The 23,481-nt window shown below is 50.8% G+C and overlaps 1 protein-coding gene across 2 annotated transcripts in view; it reads left to right on the forward strand.

Moving 5' to 3' along the window:
• Nucleotides 1–23,481, forward strand: part of CPT1A (carnitine palmitoyltransferase 1A) — a 59,946-nt gene that overhangs the window by 21,124 nt on the left and 15,341 nt on the right. For both annotated transcript variants that reach the window (XM_027531373.1, XM_027531374.1), the window contains exons 3-13: nucleotides 405–544; nucleotides 5,385–5,556; nucleotides 8,030–8,131; nucleotides 9,088–9,225; nucleotides 10,466–10,543; nucleotides 12,239–12,346; nucleotides 14,117–14,204; nucleotides 14,959–15,154; nucleotides 17,774–17,962; nucleotides 19,393–19,498; nucleotides 22,564–22,680. In XM_027531373.1, the coding sequence (XP_027387174.1) occupies nucleotides 405–544; nucleotides 5,385–5,556; nucleotides 8,030–8,131; nucleotides 9,088–9,225; nucleotides 10,466–10,543; nucleotides 12,239–12,346; nucleotides 14,117–14,204; nucleotides 14,959–15,154; nucleotides 17,774–17,962; nucleotides 19,393–19,498; nucleotides 22,564–22,680 (1,434 nt within the window). The remainder of the gene's footprint in view (nucleotides 1–404; nucleotides 545–5,384; nucleotides 5,557–8,029; nucleotides 8,132–9,087; nucleotides 9,226–10,465; nucleotides 10,544–12,238; nucleotides 12,347–14,116; nucleotides 14,205–14,958; nucleotides 15,155–17,773; nucleotides 17,963–19,392; nucleotides 19,499–22,563; nucleotides 22,681–23,481) is intronic.

A 23,481-nucleotide genomic window follows, 5' to 3' on the forward strand; every position in this document is an offset into this window, starting at 1 on the left:
ATTAATACCTCCGGTTAAGCAGTGTCTGATTCAGCAAGAGGGGTGCATCTGAGAGTGAGGGTTTCGGGGCATCCTGGACGAAGCAGGCTGGGGAGAGGACATCATGGTGGGCAAGGTGGCCAGTGTCCCTGCGTCAGTCTCAGGGGAGCTAAGGAATCCGTATGTTTACTTAAGGCTTCTAACTTAGGGTGATTCTAATGTCCTGGGGTCACTCTCCAGGGAGACGGTTTTAGAGAAGTTTTTGACTCATGTGCTTCCCTGGTAGCTCAGTGGTAAAGACTCTGCCTGCCAATGCAGGAGACCCAGGTTTGATCCCTGGGTCGGGATGATCCCCTGGCAAAGGGAATAGCCACCCACTCCAATATTCTTGGGGCGCTTCTGATGGCGCTCCCGTCTGTTTCTAGAATGGCATCATCACCGGCGTGTACCCAGCGAGTCCCTCCAGTTGGCTCATCGTGGTTGTGGGCGTGATGTCGACCATGTACGCCAAGATCGACCCCTCTTTGGGAATAATCGCTAAGATCAACCGGACCCTGGACACGACGTGAGTAAGCCTCTCAAATCTCAGAGGGTCTAGGGAATGCCTGCCTTTTTTGTGGCTGCTCTTTTTCTGTCTTTTCAAATGTCAGGACGGTCTGTTCTGGGTATTCTCTTTGAGGCTTTTGCTATGATTCTCACGACAGCTTTCTCCCCATGTCCTGGGGAGGTCCCCTGGGGAGTTTGGGGTCCCTTGTCACTCCTTCTCTGAAGCCCAGAGGTGTGAAGAGCAGCCTCTATCCTGCGGTGCCTGCCAGCCCACTTAGCCTGGCCAGGGGGCCCTCAGAATGAATTTTGTCCAAGGCACTGCTTCCGGACATGGTGTCTTCCTTGTACACGGGGCCATCCTGGAGTTGTAGGACTCCGAGAGCTGACTGCTGTTGGGGGTTCTGGGGAGAATTCAGCCGCTCAGCTCCTTGTCTGAGTGACTTAGAATCTCGGGGGGGACCCCCAACATTTTATCCTAGTGACTGTAGTTTTCTAAGAGCTTGAAAATAGGCTTGCCTTTTTTTTTTTTTTTTAAATATCGTGAGATTTGGCCTGGAGAAGCCTTTGGTTGATACTTTTCCTTCAAGGTGTGTGGCGCCTGGGGTCTCGTGCGAGAATGCTGGCCATGCCCGCGAGGGTCTTTGTGGAGCCCCTCTGATGTCCTTTCTTCCCTCCGGTCCTGGGGGTGACCCTGGCTCCCGCAATCATCTCCTGCCCGGTGGCCCCTGCGCTGCAGTGACCTCTTTCACTGGGCTGTCTGATGTAAAGTGAGGAAACGCTCAAGCTTGTAGACTCCTGGGATTTCCCTCAGGGTCCAGTGGCTAAGACTCAATGCAGGGGGCCCAGGTTCAATTCCCGGTCAGGGAACTAGATTCTGCATGTCGCAACTAAGTGTTCGAATGCCACAAGTAAAGATCCCACGTCAGTCGTGTCCGACTCTGTGCGACCCCATAGACGGCAGCCCACCAGGCTCCGCCGTCCCTGGGATTCTCCAGGCAAGGACACTGGAGTGGGTTGCCATTTCCTTCTCCAATGCATGAAAGTGAAAAGGAAAGTGAAGTCGCTCAGTCGTGTCTGACTCAGCGACCCCATGGACTGCAGCCTACCAGGCTCCTCCATCCATGGGATTTTCCAGGCAAGAGTACTGGAGTGGGGTGCCATTGCCTTCTCCAAAAGACCCCGCAGGCCACAGCAAAGATCGAAGATCCCGATTGCCGCAACTAAGACCTGTGCAGCCAAACAAATTCACGAGAAAATACTGAGAAAAAAAGATGTGGATTCCTGCTAGAGTCACGGAGATGAAGTGGGGAGTTGGGCTCCAGACCCAGCTCTGTGCAGCACCTCGGACCCCTGTGCCCCCCTCAGCAGGCCCTGAACCTCCCCGGAGAACCTTCCTGCCAGACAAAGGCAGGAACAGCACCTCTGCCTTGGCGTTTGGGGGGGCCCGGTGATGGGACCCGCATGGGGCTAAGCCTACCCCACCCCTTCTCCATTACACTGTTTGTGATTGCAGCTCTGAAAGGCACATTTTTATTCTTTTGGCTGTGCCATAAGGCTTGTGGGATCTTAGTTCCCCAACCAGGGACGGAGCCCAGGCCCTCACAGTGAAAGTGCTGAGTCCTAACAACTGGACTGCACGAGAATGCCCGTGGGATACCGGTTTCTCTTTTCTGGTTGAAACAGTCTAGGGCTGTGGCTTGTCCCACGCCAGACCTTTGATCCTGTTCACATGTTGCTTGTTTATATCGGTGAACATTTTAGGTCTGTGACTGGAGAAACGATAATCCGCAAGTCCTCGTGCCATGTCTGGGCTTTGCTTTTTGTTTTTTTGTTTTTTTTTAATTTTCTTCATTGTTTGACCGTGCCTCCGAGCAGGTGGGATCTTAGTTTCCCGACCTGGGATTGAACCTGCACCCCCTGCAGTGGAAGGGCAGAGTGTTAACCACTGGACCACCAGGGAATTCCTGAGCTTTGCTTTTGGGGCCAGGAGTTTTGTGAAGAAGGTGGGGGACAGATTGTAGCCCAAGTGTGTCCACTGGGTCTCTGGGCCGTAGCTGCAGTGTTGGGGTTGGCCCAAGATAAACAGATGAATTTCTGGGCCCTTTACTAAGTTGGTTGTTTGGATTTCAATATTGCCTTCAGAAAAGGACAGGAAAATAAAGTGGCAAAATGGAACATAAAAGAAAGCTCACGGCTCAGGACCGAGTTTGATTCTGATCACAGTCAAGAAAGGATTAAGCACTTTTCACGGAAAGGTCTGAATCTTCTCTTGTCTGGGCCGGTGCCCCTTGCTGCCGACAGCTGCTCCTTGTTCACCAGGCCCTGGGGTGCTTAGCAGCCAGTGCGACGCGCTGAGTCACGCGTAGCCCCCAGCTGCCTCCTAACCCCAGCTCACACCTCTGTCAGCATCTGCGAGGCCCTGGGTACAAACCCACCCCGGGGAACCCGCGCTTCGCACCTGCCAGACTTCTTGGTCTGCCTGGGGTGCCAGGAGTCCCGACAGGGTCCCTAAGCAGGGGACTCCGTCTCTCTCTCATCACCTTGCCCATGTCTCTGCCCTCTCTTTCCAGAGAGTCACAGGCCTGTCCCACTATAGACAGCTCATCTCTGCATCCCTGTTAAACTTTTTAATTTATTCTGGACCGCGGGCGGTCTCTTTACAGTGGATTATATTTAGAAGTGTCGGCTATTTAAAGCCCTTTCTAATCTGAGTCTTTATAAGATTTGTTTCTTCATCCCTCTAAACCAATTGCAGTAAACTGGGCCATCCTTGGCCCAGATTTAGAAAGACCAGGTTTACAGGCCAGCAGCTCCCAGGGTCAAGGGTCAAGGGCTGTTCTGCACATTCTTGCTGGAGAGGATCCCCAACACCCTGAAGTCACGGCCTCCCCCCGACCTCTGGGTAGGCCATCCCCTGCAGCCTTAGAAGGGGCATAACATATAACAGAAAGCTTTTTTTGCTAATGCTTTCAGTTGAAGTGCCTAATGCCAAATGCATCATTTGTTCATTGCTGTTCAGTTGCTCAGTCATGTCCAGGCTTCCCTGTCCTTCATTGTTTCCCAGAGTTTGCTCAAACTCATGTCTACTGAGTCACTGATGCCATCCAACCATCTCATTCTCTGCTGCCTCCTTCTCTTCTGGCCTTCAGTCTTTCCCAGCATCAGGGTCTTTTCTAATGAGTCGGCTCTTCGCATCAGGTAGCCAAAGCATTGGAGCTTTGGCTTCAGCATCAGTCCTTCCAATGAATATTCAGGACTGATCTCCTTTAGGACTGACTGCTTTGATCTCCTTGCAGTCCAAGGGACTCTCAAGAGTCTTCTCCAGCACCACAGTTTGAAAACATCAGTTCTTAGGTGTACAACATAATGATTTGTTATATATATTCTGCAAAATGATTACCACAAGTTTTGTTAACATCCATCACCCAATATAGTTACAAATTAAAAAAAAAATGTGTTTCAGGTTTCACGTGTGAGACCATCCATACAGTATATGTCTTTCTTTTTTTAACTTTTTTTTAATTGAAGTATAGTTAATATTCAATGTTGTGGTAGTTTCTGGCGTACAGCAAAATGACTCAGGAATGTGTGTATATATATATATATTAGTTTTCTTTGTCTGTTTCTGTTTCATTAAAAAAAGTTCACTTGCGTCATATTTCAAATTCCACATGTGAATGAATTCAGCTGGTATTTGTCTGTCCTTGTCTGACTTATTTCACTTGGTATAATGTCCTTAAGGCCCATCCATGGTGTCACAAATGGCAGCATTTATTCCTTTTTTAGCTGAATAATATTCCATTGTATCAGTCGATATTAATACCATCTCTTCTTTATCCATCCATTTGTCCATGGACACTTAAGTTTCCATGTCTTGTCTGTTGTAAATAATGCTGTAGTGGAACATGGAGTGATTTCGCTTCCTTCAGATAAATACTCAAAAGTGAAATTGTTGACTCATATGGTAGTTCTATTCTTAATTTTTTTGAGGAATCTCATATTGTTTTCCATAGTGACTGCATCAGTTTAATTCCCACCAACAGTGCATAAATGTTCCCTTTTTTCTCCACATCCTCACCAACATTTGCTATTTAAATTATTTTTATTTTGTGAATATTTTGTGGTTTTTCAAAACAAGTGAAACTCCAGCCCACAAGGGTGTATGAGTGGCTGCATTTCTTCTCGTTTTTAAGTCCCATCTTTATCAGATCACTTTCCTATCTATATCCCTTTCCCTAGCAAATGAAAATACTTTCTAGGTTTTTAAGTGATCGTTTAACAGCATCAGTTTCTACATGTATTCGTGATAAATGTCCCTACGCAGATCAAAACCAAGCTCTTTTGATATAAATAGTTGAAGTAATAGTTTTATCAAGTGACCTGCATTCCTTATGAGTCATGATGAAATGCAAAGCTATGTTTAAGGGAAAAACGTCTTGAGTAGCAGGAACAGAAGGCAGAGAATTGCAGCCGGCTCCAGGAGAACGCAGGTCAGTCATCAGTCTGGGGCATAGCTCCTGTTGTGAGCCAGCCAGTGCCTCACCCGTGACCTTCTCGTCCTGCCTGGACCTGGAGGAAGCTGTCTGTTTTCCCTGATTATGCCTGTGAGTCTGGGTTTGTTTCAAGTACCAGCAAAGCAGATGGGGCTGGTTCATCTCACATCCAGAAGAAAGACGGCTGAGTCTTGGGAGAATCAGGTGAACGCGGGTGGCCCCTCTCTCTGATCAGGCCTGGGGTCTGCAGCCTCCGCTGTGGCCCCAGGAGGCCGCCCCACCTGGGAACACGTGGTGTCTCTCGGCGCCGGGGCTGTGGCTTCCTTCGCTGATGAACCCGCGGCTTGTCTGGTCTTGTTTCGGCAGTGGCTGCATGTCCAGCCAGACCAAGAAGGTGGTGAGCGGCGTCATCTTCGGCACGGGGCTGTGGGTGGCCCTCATCGTCACCATGCGTTACTCCCTGAAGGTGCTGCTGTCCTACCACGGCTGGATGTTCACCCAGCACGGCAGGTTGAGCCGCACCACCAAGATCTGGATGGTAATGCTGCCCCAGCACGCAGCTGGTGGGGAGGGTCTTGCTTCTTTCTGCCGTGCCTCGAGGCTTGTAGGGCCTTAGTTCCCAACCAGGGGTCGAACCTGAGTCCGTGGCAGTGAAAGGCCCACGTCTTAACCGCTGGACTGCCGGGGAGCTCCCTGGTAGATGATTCTTAACTGTGGCTCAAAGCTGTGGCTGTTTCATAGCTTGATGTGTTTGGAGATAAATATACACTTGTGAAACCCTCATTTCTGCCAAAGTTACTAATATATGCACCCTGCCCTCCCTGAAACCTGGGCCCCACCCATGCCTTTTGCCTTTGAACGTAAGAGCATTTAACCTAAGATTCACCCTCTTAGCAAATTTGTAAGGTCTGACGCAGGGTTGTTTGTTCCAGGCCCAGTGTCCACACATACTTTTTTCAGGACTTCCTGAAAAGTCCAGTGGTTGAGACTACGCTTCCACTGCAGGGGCTTCTATCCCTTGTCAGGAACTGAGACCCCACATGACCAGTGATATGGCCAGAAAAGGAAGACAGAAAAAGAAAAGCCAAAAAACGCCCAACCAAAGAGAACATAGTTATGTCTTGTAACTGAAACCTTGTCCGTTTTAAGGGACGTACCCACACGTGTATACGCATAACGGATTCACTGTGTTGTACACCTGACGCTAACACAGCGGTGTAAGCCAACTAGATTTAGGATCCCCGCCCCCGTCCTCCGGCCCCTGGCAGCCCCCTTCCCTCCTTGCTGCTTCTGTGGTTCCACGGACCCCTGAGAGCACCCAGGATATGTCCTTTTGAGTCTTGTTCACCCACTCAGCCTGGTGTCTGGTGTGGGAGACTTTCTCTTCTGCAGAAAGGGTCCTCACTGGGCCTTTGCCCCTTGGTGCCTTTTTTAAAATTAATTTGTATTGAACTCCAGTTGATTTACAGTGTTGTGTTAGTTTCAGGCATACAGCAAAGTGAATCAGTTATGCATACGTGTGTGTGTGTGTCATTTCAGTCCTGTCCGACTCCTTGCAACTCTATGAACCATAGCCCACCAGGTTCCTCTGTCCATGGTGTTCTCCAGACAAGAATAGTTACTAGAGTGGGTTGCCATTTCCCCCTCCAGGGGATCTTCCCGACCCAGGGATTGAACCTTCATCTCCTGCATTGCAGGTGTGTTCTTTACCCACCAAGCCATCTGGAAAGCCTGTCATATCCATATATCTACTCTTTTTTTAAGTTCTGTTCCCAAATAGGTCACTACAGAGTATTGCATAGAGTTCCCTGTGCTGTACAGTCCCCTTGGTGACTTGACTTGAGTGTCGCCCTGTAATTGCCAGAGAAGTCTGACCCACTGTGATTCATGAGCTTGGGCTGGGGACTCTTTTCCTTTAATGAGTGTGTCCTGAATATCTGGTGTTGATGTCTGCTGGGTTTGTCATCTCGGTCACCCATTAAACAAAAGTACTTTCCATCTACTTCTTTGTAGCCTTTCTGACTAACTCGGGCGATAAGTGGTTTCCCTAGATGAAACTAGGACACCCTGACTCACCCTTAGCTTTTAGTAGTTCCACCAGCTCACCTTGGTCCTTGGTCCAGCAGTCACTGGACTAATGCATGGATGGATGTTTGTCCTGATCTCACCCAGAGATACCTCCACCTGTGGTTGAATGCTGCCCCCTGGGGCTCCTTCTGAAAGGGGGGGCATCCACATGCTGGAGCCCGCCACACCACACCTTTCCTCTTTCCCAAACAGACTTCCTGCTGTTGCTTGCATGTAAGATTTCTGATTTCCAGAGAAATAGAACTTAACTCCCAGGAGAGATGCTGAGGTGGTGTCCACACTTTATTAAGCAAGAGAAATGACCTGCCCCAGGGTGGCCTTCATAGCTGGTGTCCAGTTGAGTCCCACCTGCTCTTCAGCATCAAGAATCACAGCACTGCCCCCCACCCCACTGCTGCCATGAGCCCCAGAAGTTCTCCGAAGTCAGGTCAGCATGAGGTGACCAATTACTAGACCATGTTTAGATCATTCCAGACTAAAGCAGGGGCAAGTGTGTGCCCTTCACCAGACTTGTCAATGACCAGAGGGTCCCACTGCTTTTCCTGAGCTTGCTTCTGGGTCCAAGCCCCTCACCCAGCCCCTGGTGCCAATCTGGAAACCGAGGGCCTTGCAGAAGTAGGCACATGGAACTTAATCCCCTTGTGCAGAAGTGCAATCGGACCCCGTGTCAGGGTGCCCAGGGAATGGCACCTCCTGGACAGGGCAGGATGTGTCTCAGACACAGGGCCTCATTCGCCCTGGGTTTTATTTGGGGTTTGCTGTTTGCTGAGGCCTGCGGGGGTTGGGGCAGAAAATGGATTGAAGGAGATGAGCTGCAGTGGAGAAGCAGTCAACAGTTGGCGAGTCATATACACTGAAAAACTGATTTTGGGCCTTTAACACAATCTCGTCTTTCAGAACATACCTTTGTTCTCTTTTGTTAGTTTATGGTCAAGATCTTCTCAGGCCGAAAACCCATGTTGTACAGCTTCCAGACGTCTCTGCCGCGCCTGCCCGTGCCAGCTGTCCAGGACACCGTCAACAGGGTAGGTCGGCTTCACGCTGCCTCTGGGTCACCTGCTCTGAGCACCAGCATCTTTGCCATCAAGGCTTATGACTTGATGAGACTTCCCTGCTGGTCCAGCGGTTAGGACCCCGAGTTTCCACAGCAAGGGGTTTGGGTTGTATCCCTGCTCGGAGAGCTAAGATCCCTCATGCCCCCTGGTGCAGCCAAAAAATACACTGTCGATGCTGTTGAGTGCCATGAACTGCTGCCTGCCTCCTCCTACCTGCAAGGACCAGAGCAAATCAAAGTGGGGGCCCTGGAAATTCTGAACTGGTGGCCTGGCCTCAGCCTGGTGGTGTGACCTTCCCCGTCCCTGTCATTTTTACGGCTCCTCTTTCCTGTCCTGGGGTCCTAAGCACCAGCCTTTAGTACCACCCTAGGCTCTCAGAGCCTCCCCACCCATCTCATTGGCACCTTCATAGCCTAGGTGAGAACAGAGCTCTTATGAAGGACCAGATGATGGAGAAAAAAACCCCACACATTAAAAGCTCATTGTTGACCAAATCTTGATCTTGTCAGTCTAGAGTCCACTTTGGTGATTTTGTGCTGATTCAAGATCTGAGGAGGGTGCATGCCAGTAAAAGGACAAAGAAGTTATTTTTTTTTTAATATAATTAATTAATTTGGCTGCTTCAGGTCTTAATTTCAGCATGCGGGGTCTTATAGTTGTAGCATACGAACTGTTAGTTGCAGTATGTGAGACCTAGTTCCCTGACAAGGGATTGAACCCAGGCCCCTGGCACTGGGAGCTCGGAGCCTTAGCGGCTGGACCACTGGCGATGTCCCCCCAAAAGTTTAATTGTTGAGTTATCCCTGATGTAAAATGTCCTTTGGTATTGAAGTTAGTTAACTTGAGTGAAGACTAGCCTTTTTCTAAGGCATAAGGAAAGAAACCTTCTATTTTAGCTGGGCTTATGTTTTTTCCCTTAACCCCAGTACTTGGAATCTGTGAAGCCTCTTATGAAGGAGGGAGACTTTACACGGATGACGGCTCTGGCACAAGATTTTGCTGTCAATCTGGGACCAAGATTGCAGTGGTATTTGAAGCTAAAATCCTGGTGGGCTACCAATTATGTGAGTATACAAACATGCTGTTTTTCTTGGTGGAATTTTGTGTAGGAATATAATTTGTTCCTGAGCCAGTTGAGCTTCCCTACATATGGCGAGTGGAAGGAGACAAGTGGTGGATGAAACAGGCAGAGGAGTTGAGCTTTGAGGAACAGCTAGTGTGGAAGACTTGGACCATAAAGAAGGCTGAGCTCTGAAGAGTTGATGCTTTCGAATTGTGGTGCTAGAGAAGACTCTTGAGCATCCCTTGGACAGCAAGGAGATCAAGCCAGTCAATCCTAAAGGAAGTCAGCCCTGAATATTCATTGGAAGGACTGATGCTGAAGCTGACACTCTAATACTTTGGCCACTTGATGCAAAGAGCCGATTCATTGGAAAAGACTGATGTTGGGCAAAATTGAAGGCAGGAGAAGAAGAGGGTGGGTGATAGGATGAGATGGTTGGATGGCATCACCGACTCAATGGACATGAGTTTGAGCAAGCTCTAGGAGATAGTGGAGGACAGGGAAGCCTGGCGGGTTGCAGTCCATGGGGTCACAAAGAGTCGGACGTGACTTAGTGACTGAACAACAGGGTGGAAGAGAAGGTGTGACCCAGACAGAACTGGTGGGTGGGGCACACCAGGGGCACAGGCATGGGGCGAGTCATGACCGGAGAGAGCAGTCGGAGTCCAGGGTGGGTGGGCGAGTCACGTCGGGGTTTGATCCTGCACTGGTGACATGGGTGTTTTGAGTCTGTGAAAGTTTTCACAGGTACTTAGATTCTTAGGTGGGCACCGTAAGAATCTTCCACACAAAGTGGAAGGATGGTGATCCTTGGGTCCCGAAGGCTGTGGGTGTGGTTAGGACGAGACTGCTGGCCTCCTGAGGGATGCTGGGAAGACAGGACACGTGGCCCCGGGGTGGCTCCACACAGAGTGGAAGCTGTGGGAGCAGAAGGGGAGAGGCAGTCTGTGGACAGTTACTGGTGGTGTTCACTGTTAAGAAATGTTAGAGCAGCCAGACACTGATCATTTCTTTCCCATTTGGTGTTTTTATTTTTTAAACTGTCTATGAAATGAAGGTGATGTACCCTGTAGCTGAGTCTTGACTTGAATAAAGCCATCTTCCGGTGCCCGCTGTTTTGCATTCGGCCTCACTGGGGCTGACTTGGCCCCGAGAGAGAGAGAAATGCTGTAAATGCGCCCACCCTGTCCCGGGCAGCCTGGTTAAGCCTGTCCGTGCTCTCTCCTGCTTGCACCTAACAGGTGAGCGACTGGTGGGAGGAATACATCTACCTCCGAGGACGAGGGCCGCTGATGGTGAACAGCAACTACTTCGCGATGGTGAGTCCCGCAGGCCCGTGGCTTTCGGTGGAGACCAGGCCCCAGGTGGCCCGGCCCGGCCCTGCGGGCTGCCTGGGGATGCTCTGGGCCTCCCCTGGCCCTGCTTCCCCCACCCAAGGCCTCACACCCCCGTCAGGGAGCCCAGGACCTGCCGTCCACAGCACAGGGGCCCGTGGAGGTCCTTTTGTATTTCCAATGACATTCAAGGGCGCCCACCGAGCTGCTGCAGAGGAATTTGGATTGCAGAAATGGTCTCGTGGCGATCGGGACTCCTCACGCAGCAAACCTTTCCCTCTGTTTTCCTAACTGAGCCTGAGTAATGCTGAAGGCCCACATCCCTGCCCGCTCCTGACCTGTTGGTCAGCTGAGAGCTCGTCCACGTACTAAGCTTGTCCTTCTGGGCCCTGGGGTGACGTGGGTCCCACCCTGTTATTTTCATGTCTCTTTGGTCTTTCTTGCCTTTTGAGACATGGGTGGTCTGGAGAGCAAACCCCACTATTTCGTTAGAAGCACCTCCTTGGGGTTCCCTGATGACTCAGCAGGTGAAGAATCAGCCTGCAATGCAGGAGATGTGTGTTCGATCCCTGGGTCAGGAAGATCCCTTGTAGGAGGGCATGGCAACCCACTCCAGTATTCTCGTCTGGGAAATCCGTGGAGAGAGGAGCCTGAAGGGCTGTTGTCCATGGGGTTGCAAAGGCGTCAGACGTAAGGGAGCAGCTAACCACCACCGGTGTCTGATAACTGGCCTTAAATTGCTGCTGAATCTGTCTTTCCCCTTCTTTCTCCTCTTTGCTTTCTTTTATATTTTTTGCCTTCTCCTTATATCTATCTTAGATCTTCCCTGGTGGCTCAGAGGGTAAAGCTTCTGCCTGCAGTGCGGGAGACCTGGGTTCAATCCCTGAGTCAGGAAGATCCCCTGGAGAAGGAAATGGCAACCCACTCCAGTCCTCTTGCCTAGAAAATCCCATGGACAGAGGAGCCTGGTAGGTTACAGTCCATGGGGTCGCAAAGAGACACGACTGAGCAACTTCACTTCACTTATATCTGTCTTATTGTTTGCTTTTTCTGTTTTTCTCCTTTAAAATTTCTTTTCTTTAAAAATAATTGTTCTTGTCCTTTGGAAACAAGGTCAGACTTAGAGAAAAACTGTTGACATGGCCCAGAAAAATACTTTTTAGAGTGAACTGCCCATCTGGTCCCCTTTTGTTCCCAAAGACTTTGGTATCTATTTCCCACGTAATCGGGGGGCAACCGCACACATATAATTTCTCTCAAAGTATCGTTGAGACAGACAAGCGACCCTTGGACTTGAAAAATATAAACACTTAGAAATGTGTTTCTAAAAATTTGCCAGCACTACTCTATATAAAAGGTTATTTTAACCTTTGGTTACTTCTCATTCAGAAAGCATCCTAATTATCTAATTGCTGTTTTTAATTTCCGCTTTCCTTTTTATGCATTATATGAGGATATTTAGGAGGTAGTACTGTTATCTTTTTTTAGACTTGAATTATATTTATTTACCATTTAATTTTAAAATATACTCTTACCTTTCATAGCCCGACAATTGCTTGGAAGCTTGAAACAGCAGAGCAGGTGTCGTGAACACATGTGTAGGAGGAATACATTCGCTGTGTATTGAAGTTCGCTGTCTTTCCATGAACATTCCCCCTAATGCTGTGTGTTTTGTGTCAGGACTTGCTGTATATCATACCGACTCACATCCAGGCGGCAAGAGCTGGCAACGGGATCCACGCCATCCTGCTTTACAGACGCAAACTGGACCGGGAGGAAATCAAACCGGTATGCACGCAAAGTGCTTTTTTCTTAAAAGAAAAAAACGTTTTTATTTGGCTGTTCAGGTCTTTGTGGTGGCTTATGGCTTAGTTGCTCCATGACACGTGGGATCTTGGTTCCCCAACCAGGGATGGAACCCACACAACCTCCACTGCAACGTGGGCTCTTGACCACTGGACCATCGGGGAAGTCCCAGACTGCTTTTTAAAAAATTCTTTAAAACAGCTTTATCCAGGTGTAATTGATACACAGCACACCTTCAAAGCACCCACTGTAATGAGTTCTGACGTTCTGATGTGTATCTCTGTACATGTGAAACCATCACAGTTAAGTGAGTGAGACCCCCGCCCACCGGCCCACCCTGGGTTCCTCTGTGCGCCTCTGTGTCCGTCTCTGCTCCCCACCATCACCCTGATCTGCTTTCTGTCACTCTAGATTAGCTTGCGTTTTCTGTAAGTGGATTCTTACAGCTTGTGCTTGCTTTTTTTTTTATTTTAAACATTCATTATTTCGGGGCTTCCCTGGTGGTTCAGTCGGTAAAGAATCCACCTGCAGTGTAGGAGACCCGGGTTCAATCCCTGGGTTTGGGAAGATCCCCTGGAGAAGGAAATGGCAACCCACTCCAGTATTCTTGCCTGGAGAATCCCATGGACAGAGGAGCCTGGCGGGCTCCAATCCATGGGGTCGCAAAGAGTCAGACACGACTGAGCGACTAGACCAACCAGTGTTTATTTGGCCGTGTCGGGTCTCGTTTGCGGCACGCAGGGTCCTTGTTGCATCATACAGGATATTCACTTGCAGAGCATGGACCTTCTAGTTGCGGTGCACTAGAAGGGTCTTAGTTCCCTGACTAGGGATCCAACCCATATCCCTTGCACTGAAAGATGGATTCTTAACCACTGGACCACCAGGGAATCCCCATTCACTTTTAACTTTTTTGTTTTGACCTCTTTCCCTCAACATAATTATTTTGAGATTTAATTCTCTTCTGTAGTGTCCTAAATGGATATATGTCTGATGCACTTTAGTTCTGTAATTTGTCCTGTGAGGAAACCCTCTCTTGCTTGTGAAGGAAATAATATAGATGTCAGGCCTTTACAAAAATTCTTTTTGTTTATTAATTTATTGATATTTTTGACCGTGCTGAGTCTTTGTTGCTGCACAGGGACTTTCTCTAGGTGTGGTGAGCCGGGGCTACTCTTGGTTGCTGTGAGCGGGCTTCTCATATTACAGAGGCTTTTCTTGTTGCAGAACACAGGCTGTAGGGCCTACGGGCTTCGGGAGATGCCGCACGCGGACTCAGTTGTTTCTCTGTGGCACGTGGGATCTTCCCAGACCAGGGGTCGAACCCGTGTCCCCTGCACTGACAGGCAGATTCTTAACCACTAGACCAGCAAGGAAGTCTTGAGGCCTTTTTTTTTTTTTTAACTACTCCTTTGACTTAAGTGTCAGCATCTTTCTTTCTTTCTTTTAACTACACTACGCAGCACTCAGGATCTCATCTCAGTTCCGAAACTAGGGGTTGAAAACGTGCTCCCTGCGGTAGAAGCGTGGAGCCTGCTGAGGACGTGTTATTTACGAATAAGATGCAGGGTTCTGTGCTCTGGTCTGTTTCAGCAAACCCCAGGGTGCATGGTATCCCAGGGAACCCCCGTTCTTACAGAGTTTGGAGATTAGGTCCAGCCATGCTATGGGCCCGGAAAACAAATCCAGCATTTAAATGTGTGGACTTAATTTGCTCCTTGAATTTTTGTTTGAGACATATTTCTGTTACAGATTCTTCTTCTGGGGTCTACAATTCCGCTCTGCTCCGCCCAGTGGGAGCGCATGTTTAATACTTCTCGGATCCCGGGAGAGGAGACAGGTGGGTAGCCCACTCAGGGCTCCTTCGGAAATCAAAACTTCCCATCCTTGTGCTCAGGAGACATCAGAGAAGACCACACCAGTGGCTCGAGGCCTCTCCTAAGGTTTCAGAGATTTCAGGCTGAAGAACCTTCCTTCTGTTGAACTGCCTTTGTCTTTCTCAGGCCTGGACAGTTAATTAATTTAACTGACTCAGTTTCTCTTCAATTTAAGGATGTCTTACAGTAGTTTTTTTCCCAGATTGGGTTAGGAATTTTTTTTTTTTGGCCGCATGGTGCGGCACGAGGGATCTTAGTTCCCCGACCGACCGGGAATTGAACCCATGCCTCCTGCAGTGAAAGCGCATATTCCTAACCACTGGACCAGCAAGGAAGTTTATTGTCTTCAGGGGGAGCCAGATTTGTGGCCCAGTAGCCTGACCTAGGACCCCTGACCCCTGCCTTCCTTACTGCCCAGTGTAGGGGGTGCCTGTCTGTTCCAGCCGGGATGCCCTCACGAATGCAAGGGGACAGACCGGTACCACTTAGGACCGCCCCCCGTCGGCCCTTTGGCCCGGGTGACACATCCAGGGGGTGGCCAAGCGGAGCCAGTGCCCAGGCCTGCCCCAGCCCAGAGCTCCGAGCCCTCTGCAAGCTTGTGGGAAGTGGACTCTGAGCAGAGCCGAGTGACGCAGGGACAGGAGGTGGTGCCGTCGAGGGTGTGTTCTCTCCTCCTCTAACCACGTGCCGCTGGATGCCTGCCCCCGCCCCCCGCAGACACCATCCAGCACCTGAGGGACAGCAAGCACATCGTCGTCTTCCACCGGGGCCGCTACTTCAAGGTCTGGCTCTACCACGACGGCCGGCTGCTGAGGCCCCGCGAGATCGAGCAGCAGGTGCAGCGGATCCTGGAGGACCCGTCGGAGCCGCAGCCTGGGGAGGCCAAGCTGGCGGCGCTTACGGCGGCGGACAGGTGTGCGGCCCCTCCAAGACGCTGGGGGGCTGTCGGGGGGGTCTCAGGGTTCTCTCCCCACCAGGGGGGCAAACAGGTGTGCGGTCCCTCCGAGATGCTGGGGGCTGTCGGGGGGTCTCGGGGTTCTCTCCTCACCAGGGGAGCAGACAGGTGTGCGGCCCCTCCAAGATGCTGTCGTGTTTCGGGAGCTCAGGGTCCTCTCCTCACCAGGGTCCCCCCTGGTGGGGAAGCAGGTCCCCGGCCTGCCGCGCTGGGCTCGGCTTTGTTCCCGGGTCCCCTTGGCCATCTGTGTGACAGGCGGGTATGCGTGTGCGTGGATCTCGGGACGCGTGACTGAAGGAAGGAAGTAGGCGTTGTCATGTGGGCTGCGGCATGTTTTTGGTTGTTGTTTTGTTTTTAAATAATGTTATTTAGTCTGGCTCTGCTGGGTCTTTGTTGCCGCACGAGGGCTTTCTCTGGTTTCTGAGAGCGGAGGCTGCTCTCTAGCTGTGGTGCACGTCCTTCGCGTTGCTTTGACCTGGTTTGTTGCAGAGCACAGACTCTAGGGCACCCGGGCTCAGTCGATGCGGTTCCCAGGCTCCAGAGCACAGTCTCAGTAGTTGGCACACGGGCTTAGTTGCTCCGCGTCATATGGAATCGTCCCAGACCAGGGATCGAAGCTTGTCCCCTGCATTGGCTGGTGAATTCTCAGGTGAACGCTGAGCCGGCAGGGAAGCCCTTGGGCATGTTGGACTTAGGAAACAGACAAGTTTAGCCAAGGCCTCCATGTCAGGGTTAAAGCTCGAGGGCCTGGCCTGTACAGCCTGGGCTCTGATATCTCTGGGGCTGAGCTAGTCTGTTTGGGATGGGGGAGGGGAGCACTTGGGGGACAAGCAAGTCTGTCTTCAGGCTTTGCCCAGGGCTTCTGGTTCAGTGTGGTCCCTGATGAGGACCCCTGGGGCCGGCAGTGTGGCTGCTGTTAGGGTGGTGCTGGGAGCAAGATGGTGAGTGACTGTCCTGCAGAGAAGAGGAAGAGACCCAGGCGAGGGCACGCAGAGGGCGGTGCTGAGCCGGGATGACCGACGGGCAGCAGAGATGTCTGGGGAGAAGATGCTGGGAGCTGTGGAGTGGGGCCCTTGTACCCAGCCACATTTGGGCTTAATTCTGTGACCAGGCGCTGATAAAGGGGCCGCGTTAGCCTGGAGTGACTGCGTGCATGCTCAGTCTCTCGACTGTGTCCCACGTGTGACCCCACGGACTGTAGCCCGCCAGGCTCCTCTGTCCTTGGGATTCTCCAGGCAAGAAGACTAGAGAGGTTCACCCTGCCCTCCTACAGGGGATCTTCCCCACCCAGGGATCGAACCCACGGTCTCTTACGTCTCCTGCATTGGCAGGCAGGCCCTTGACCACTAGCGCCACCTGGGAAGCCCCAGACTTATATTCTGGTCCGGGGGGTTCCGGGGCTGGACATGGGCAGTGTTAGTAAAGAGGAGGCTCAGTCCAAGAGGCTGGAGGGCGGCCGTTGCTGGGTGGCAAGGGCTCGGCTGGAACAGAGGGGACGCGTCCTGGGGAAGAACCTTGGGTCCCGAGTGCTGACCGAGCGTCACTGGGGGTGGCCAGTGAGGCAGAGAGGGGCAGGGTGCAGACTCAGCGAGCAACGCCCCCGACGCGTCCCCATGAGGACTATGCCCCACCTCACTTACCTAGGTGCTGAGCACGTACCAGCGATTCTCGTGGTCACCACTGTCCCCAGGCGTCGAGATCAGCGGTTGGAGCTGGGCCTGCGATGCCACCTGTTGTGCTTCTGGGCTTTGTGGCACGCCTGGGATTCTGGATTGAGCACTCGGTGGGGAGAAGAGGGCGGGAGACAGAGACAGGTGGTCCTGGCCTGGAAGGGTAGTGGGGTAGGGCGCCTGAGTGAAGGGGCCCAGGAGCTATCTGGAGAGGCCACAGCTGGGGCGCCTCTCGGGAATTGGGTGTCCCATCAGCTCCGTGCACCCCACATGGGGCAGGATGGAAAAGAATCCCTGGATTCGGCTCCCGGGGGCGCCCCTCATCACCAGGCTGTCGTGTGGCCATTTGTAGCATGGGCGTGTGGGCTCGGGACCGGCTGGCCTGGGTAGCAGTCCCGACCCACCACGAAGGCACTGTGACCTCCTGCCTGTGCCTCGGTTTCCTCATCTGAAAGATGGGACAGTGGTGTCGGGGTCTGTGAACTTGAGCTGGTCCCGGCACCAGGGCTGTGCTCTTGGCCCTCGCTGTAGTTTCCAAGGGATGGTCGCATGGAGAGGGTCAGAAGGCCACAAGGAAGGCCCCTGCCTGGCTGGGGCTCTGCTGCCCCGGACGGCAGAGCTCCGGGCCCATCTGCCCTCTTGTCCTTCACTCGGCATTTATGGATGAAGTTCCCCGCCTGCAACGTCCCTGGAGCAGGTACAAGGAGAAGGCGAGACCCCTGCCCTCCAACCAGGCGGCCCAGCCGGCAGGCAGGCAGGCAGTTGCAGATGGAGAAAGTCTTTAACGCCGAGTTTTCCTTAAACCCCTAAAACACTGAGAACTGAAAAACGTTGTCCTTTCGCATGTGCCTCGAAGGAGATGTCACCAAATTGCTGCAGGTCTCATGGTACTTAATCCTCACCACAGGGTCCCCTGGGCCAGGTGTCGCCAGGCCTATTTTGGACACGGGAAAAACAAGCAGTCTCTGGATGCCGTGGAAAAAGCAGCGTTCTTCGTGACGTTAGACGAAACCGAGCAGGGATACAGGGAGGAGGACCCGGAAACGTCGATGGACAGCTACGCCAAGTCCCTGCTGCATGGCAGGTGTTTCGACAGGTATCGCGCTTACCTTCTGAAACACAGTGCTTTGCCTGAAACCTGGAAGAAGCATTGCCTATGGCTGACACCCAGCCGTAAGCATCCGCTGAAGCAAGGGGGCCGTGAAAATATGACTGGGGAGTTTCTTCTTTCCACCCAAACTGTCACGCACACACGTAAGCAGCAGCCTTGAGATTCTTCCCCTCTGCATGACCTCCTCCATTTGGAGATGCTCGTGAGAAGGGGCTGCCCAGGGCCTGACCTGGATGTCGGCTTTGGCTCTGCTCATTCGTCATGTGATTGGGTGAGCCTGCTCCACTTCCTGGAGCCTCCATCCCCTTCCCTGTGAAGGGAGGTCCTGACTGCCCATCAGGTTGGGGGTGAGGGTTGGCCGAGGTGGGGGAAGGGGGGTGCAGGCACAGTTGGTCCTCCGTGTCCGTGGGGTTCAACCACCTGTGGATCAGGGAGCGTGTTTCAGAGCCTTGGTTGTGGAGCCTGCGGCTGCAGAGGGCCGACTCTGGGGCCGGAGCAGCCTCAGGTTTCCTTATCGGCCAGTGGGTCCCAGAGCCACGCCCCCAGCAGATACCCGAGGACGACCTTGCGGCTTCCTGCCTCTCTGCCAGTGTCTTATGCATCCTTTCTCGTTATAACAATACAGCCTGTTCTCCTTCTGGTCCCCAGTACCCAAATGCTTATCTCTGTGTCGGGAGCAGGAGAGAAACCAGTGAGTTAGGGTTCTATGTGTACCTTTTTTTTTTAAACTTTTTAAAAAGAATGATTTATTTTTGGCTGTGCTGGATTTTCGTTGCCGTGCAGGCTCGTCTCCAGTCGCAGCGAGCACTAGTTGCAGTGCTCGGGCTTCTCATTAGAGTGGCTTCTCTCTCTCTCTTTTTTAGATGTATTTATTTATTTGGCTGTGCTGGTTCTTAGTTGCAACACATGGGATCTTTAGTTGCCGCTTGCAAAATCTTAGTTGTAGCCTGTGGGATCTAGTTCCCTGACCAAGTATCGAACCCGGGGCCCCTGCATTGGGAGTGTGGAGTCTTAGCCACTGGACCCCCAGGGAAGTCCCTGCCGTGGCTTCTTGTTGCTGAGCACAGGCTCGAGGGCGCGCAGGTCTCAGTAGCTACAGCTCCTGGACTCTAGAGCACAGGTCAGTAGCTGTGGCCCGTGGGTTTATTTGCTCTGAGGCACGCTAGGACCTTCCCGGACCAGGGATTGAACCTGTATCTCCCGCATTGGCAGGAGAGTTCTTTACCGCCGAGCCACCAGGGAGGCCCTTGTGTATGTACTTCTATTATCACTGGTGGAGAGTCGTTCACCTCTACCAACCATAGGAGGGGTGGATACAGTCAGTTGAGGCCATCCATAAGAAAACAAACACATTGTCTGGATTTGCTTTGTCTTTGTAAACGTGCCAGTTGCATTAATATTTTTGTGTCGTGCAGGTGGTTTGATAAATCATTCACGTTTATCGTCTTTAAAAACGGAAAGATGGGCATTAATGCGGAGCACTCCTGGGCCGATGCGCCCATCATGGGTCACCTTTGGGAGGTGAGTGTCTGAAAGTTTAACTTGACCATAGAAACTGCTATTGAAAAAGCAAACCCCAGACTGAATTAAACTTGGTAGTATCCGTCCAGTTACAATGTTTTCAGCAGCTGTTGGCACTGTCAACGTATGGCTGAGGTTCCTGAAATGGAAACATTTATTGTCACATCCTGAAGGTGCCAAAATAATGAGGTGGCCTTGGCTCAGACCCAGTGACTTCAGGGCGGAACTGAAGCTCGGTTATTTTGAAAGCTGCCAAGTTTTAGGCCAAATAAAAGCAAGGGTCTTGAAATCTTGGTTTATGAAAGTGCAGTGTGCCTTTTCCCACTTCGCTTAATTCTTAGAATTACCAAGTTACCGAAAAACCCACCAAAGCCTGTCATCCTCTCCCTCCACCTAACACTTTACATTTATTTATTTTTTGGGCTATGCCGTAAAACGTGCGATCGTAGTCCCCAGTTGGGGATCGAAGCCAAGCCCTCTGCAGTGGGAGTGTGGAGTCCTCACCACTGTTCATTGTTGGCGTCCAGTCGCTCAGTCATGTCCAGCTCTTTTCGACCCGATGGACTGCAGCACGCCAAGCTCCCCTGTCCGGGAAACCTTTAAAAAGGAAAGAAAAAATTGCTCCAGTCTGTAAGACACCGGCGTGGTCCTAAGACACTAACACGTGATAAAAGTAGCCAAGTTGTCAAAAAGGCTCTTCATCACCCTTGTCTTTGCTGATGCCGACAAAGGCTGAGAGATCCTTTCAACTAAAGATCTGTCATAGATCAAACCCCTTTACCACTGCTGAATGTTGAAATGAGACACTTTAAGTCTCTCTGCACTTTGTAATGGTCCATGCCTATTACACCCTGTTCCAAGGACTTTCCCAGTAACAAGAGCATCAGAGCAGTACTTGGGTGAAAGAGAAATCTCTGAGTCATAGGCAGTCTGGATCACATTAGGTACATTTACCAAGTAGAGAAATCTACAGGATACTGACAAGGCCAGGCGTATTTTTTCAGTACTCTGGATAAGATAAGGATAAAGGATTTAGTCTTACATCAGGGTGAGCAGTTGGATGCGGTGGTGTTTAACTGTTAATCACCCGATGGACACTGTGGCCCGTGACTCCAGGGGTCAAACAGGAACCCAGATGCTCCCTATGTGGATGAGAACTGACCCACCGTCTTGTCATGGAGGCCCACACCAGGGCCAATTAATGGGCTGGTATAATGATGCCACCTGTGCCAATTAAAAACAAATCTGGTCCAAGCTGAGTCCTGTTGGCTGTCTGTGTGTTTCTGGTGTTTGTGTTGGACTCGGGGGCTCTGATGCAGAGCAGACACAGGTAGGCTGGGCCCCTTCACAGGCTCAGCTCACAGGGGCACTGACCGCACATGCGTGAGATGAGGCCCGCCTTACACTTCCCCGTCCCTGAGCCGCTGCTCTCCCCCGCTCACTGTCCAACAGTGTCACCCTCTGACCTTGGGCTCTTTTTTTGTTCATTTTGCTTCCCCTACTGGAATGTAAGCTCCCCGAGGGCAGAAATACCTTTTAAAAAATATTTTTATTATTTTTAAAAATTCAGGTGTAATTCACAAAGCATATAGTTCACCTCTTCAAGTGTACAGTTCAGTATGGTTGTTCTTTCCATCACCACTGTCTCATTCCAGGACACTTCCATCACTCCCAAAATAAAACACCTCCCCGCACCCCCACCCCACCCAACCCTTGGTAACCACTAATCTCCTTTCTGTCTCTGGCTATTCTAGCCGTTTCATAGAAACAGAATCCACACAGTATGTGGTCTTGTGTATCTGGCTAATGTTTTCAGGATTCATCTATATTGTTCTATAGGGCTTCATTCCTTTTTAAAAATTTTTTTTGGGATCTCAGTTCCCCAACTGGGGATTGAACCTGGCCCACAGCAGTGAAAGTCCAGAATCCTAACCACTAGGGCTTTGTTCCTTTTGATGGCTGAATAGTATTCCTTCGCATGATAATACCGTATTTTATCTGTTCATAACTCGATGGACATTTGGGCTCTTTTCGCTGTTTAACTACTATAACCATCGCTTCTGTGAACGTCAGTGTACAAGTTGTATGTGAACCTGTGTTTTCATTTCTTTTGAGTCCATACCTAAGAATGGAGTCGCTTGGTCGTGGCCATCTGTAAACTTTTGTAGAAAGGCGAAATTCCTGTCTGCTTTGTCCACTGGCGCTCAGAAGCATTGCTGTCTCATAGCTGTTGTTCAGTTGCTAAGTCACGTCTGACTCTTTGCTACCCCATGGACTGCAGCATGCCAGGCTTCCCTGTCCTTCACCAGCTCCTGCAGTTTGCTCAAACTCATGTCCGTTAAGTTGGTGATGCCGTCCAACCATCTCATCCTCTGTCATCCCCTTCTCTTCCTGCCCTCAATCTTTCCCAGCATCAGGGTCTTTTCCAATGAGTCGGCTCTTCGAATCAGGTGGCCAAAGTACTGGAGGTTCAGTTTCAGCATCAGTCCTTCCAGTGAATATTCAGGGTTGACTCATAGTTGGTGCTCAGTAAATACCATTGAATAAACTGGCTTAAGATTACCTGCCAGTGAACAGAGAGCATTCACACCTGGGCCCACATCCTGGCTCCCTGAGAAGTGTGAACTCGGACAGACTCTTCACCTCACTGAGGCGGTCTTCTCATTTATACGCGTGAGAACAGCAGTTACTACCTTATAGGGTCAGTATCCATCAGGGTAACACCCAGACGGTACTAGCTCACAGCCAGGACCTAGAAGCAGGCTCTGAGCTACTTTCTGCGCATCATACACTCAGCTTGAATTCTGGCTGTGCTCCTTACCTGTCCAAACACTGTCCAACCTCTCCAGGTCCATCTTTCATGACCCTGAAGTAGAGATCAGAGTACCTTATTAGGTGGGTGTTCACAGAATGTCAAGTGCTCAGCAGACCCTAAGCAAGTAGTTATGGTTAAGTCTAGATTGCATTTCTAGAACGAAAGGATGTACTTTGAGAGGTCAGTGACTTGTATGTAACAGGTACCTGTGATGATCTTGGACTTAACAGATGTGTCTTATTTTTGACAGTACGTCATGGCCACAGACAGCTTCCAGCTGGGTTACACGGAGGATGGACACTGTAAAGGAGACACCAACCCGAACATCCCGTACCCTACCCGGCTGCAGTGGGACATCCCGGAGGAAGTAAGTCCCATTCCTCAGATGCTTGTCAATTACCTTGGACAGGAGACGGGTCTAAACTCTCAGTCGAGTTTTCCAGTGGTGCTCACGAGCTCAGAATGCCCCCGAGACAGAAGTCTGTCCGCCTGGGTGTTTCTTCCTGGGACCTCAAAGCTGCTACAGCTCCTATTGCCTTGGAAGCCCCAGTCAGTAGTTCTTCTTTCACTGAAAGCTTTTGGCTAAGACTGTCAGTGAAATTCCTAGCTCAAACTTAGCTAGACGTCACAATGAAATCATTTCCTTTGGAGCTGAAGTACGCTAGATCACTAATTTGTCATTTCTGTCCCTCTGAGTCTTCTCCAATGCAATTTACTCCATGGAAGCCCTTTGGGGAAGGAATTTTAGGGCTGGAAATACCAAATCAAAGCCAAACAGGAATTCCCAGGGCCTGGGAAGTCTTTTTCTTTTTTGAAGTCATTTTTGACATAGAAAATATTGGATCCATACTATAAGGTCTTATCCGTCTGCATCTTTTTGTCCAGCCTGCATCCCTGTGGCTGGTGTGTGGTCCTCAGAGAGGCATGACTTCTGAAGAGGTGTGTGACAGAGTCCTTCTAGCTGACTAAGTCACGTACCATTTATTGAAAAGTTTTTTTTTGGATGGATTTTCATTTTTAGAGCACTTTCAGGCTCGCAGCAAAATCCAAGTGGAAGGTGCAGAGTTTTCGCACACTCTGCCCGCCCTCACACACGCACAGTCACTCCCACTGCCGACGTCCCTACCAGTTGGTCCGTGTGTTACAGGCGATGCAGCTACACCGACGT

This window comes from Bos indicus x Bos taurus, chromosome 29, assembly GCF_003369695.1.
Source record: "Bos indicus x Bos taurus breed Angus x Brahman F1 hybrid chromosome 29, Bos_hybrid_MaternalHap_v2.0, whole genome shotgun sequence".
NCBI lineage: Eukaryota > Metazoa > Chordata > Mammalia > Artiodactyla > Bovidae > Bos > Bos indicus x Bos taurus.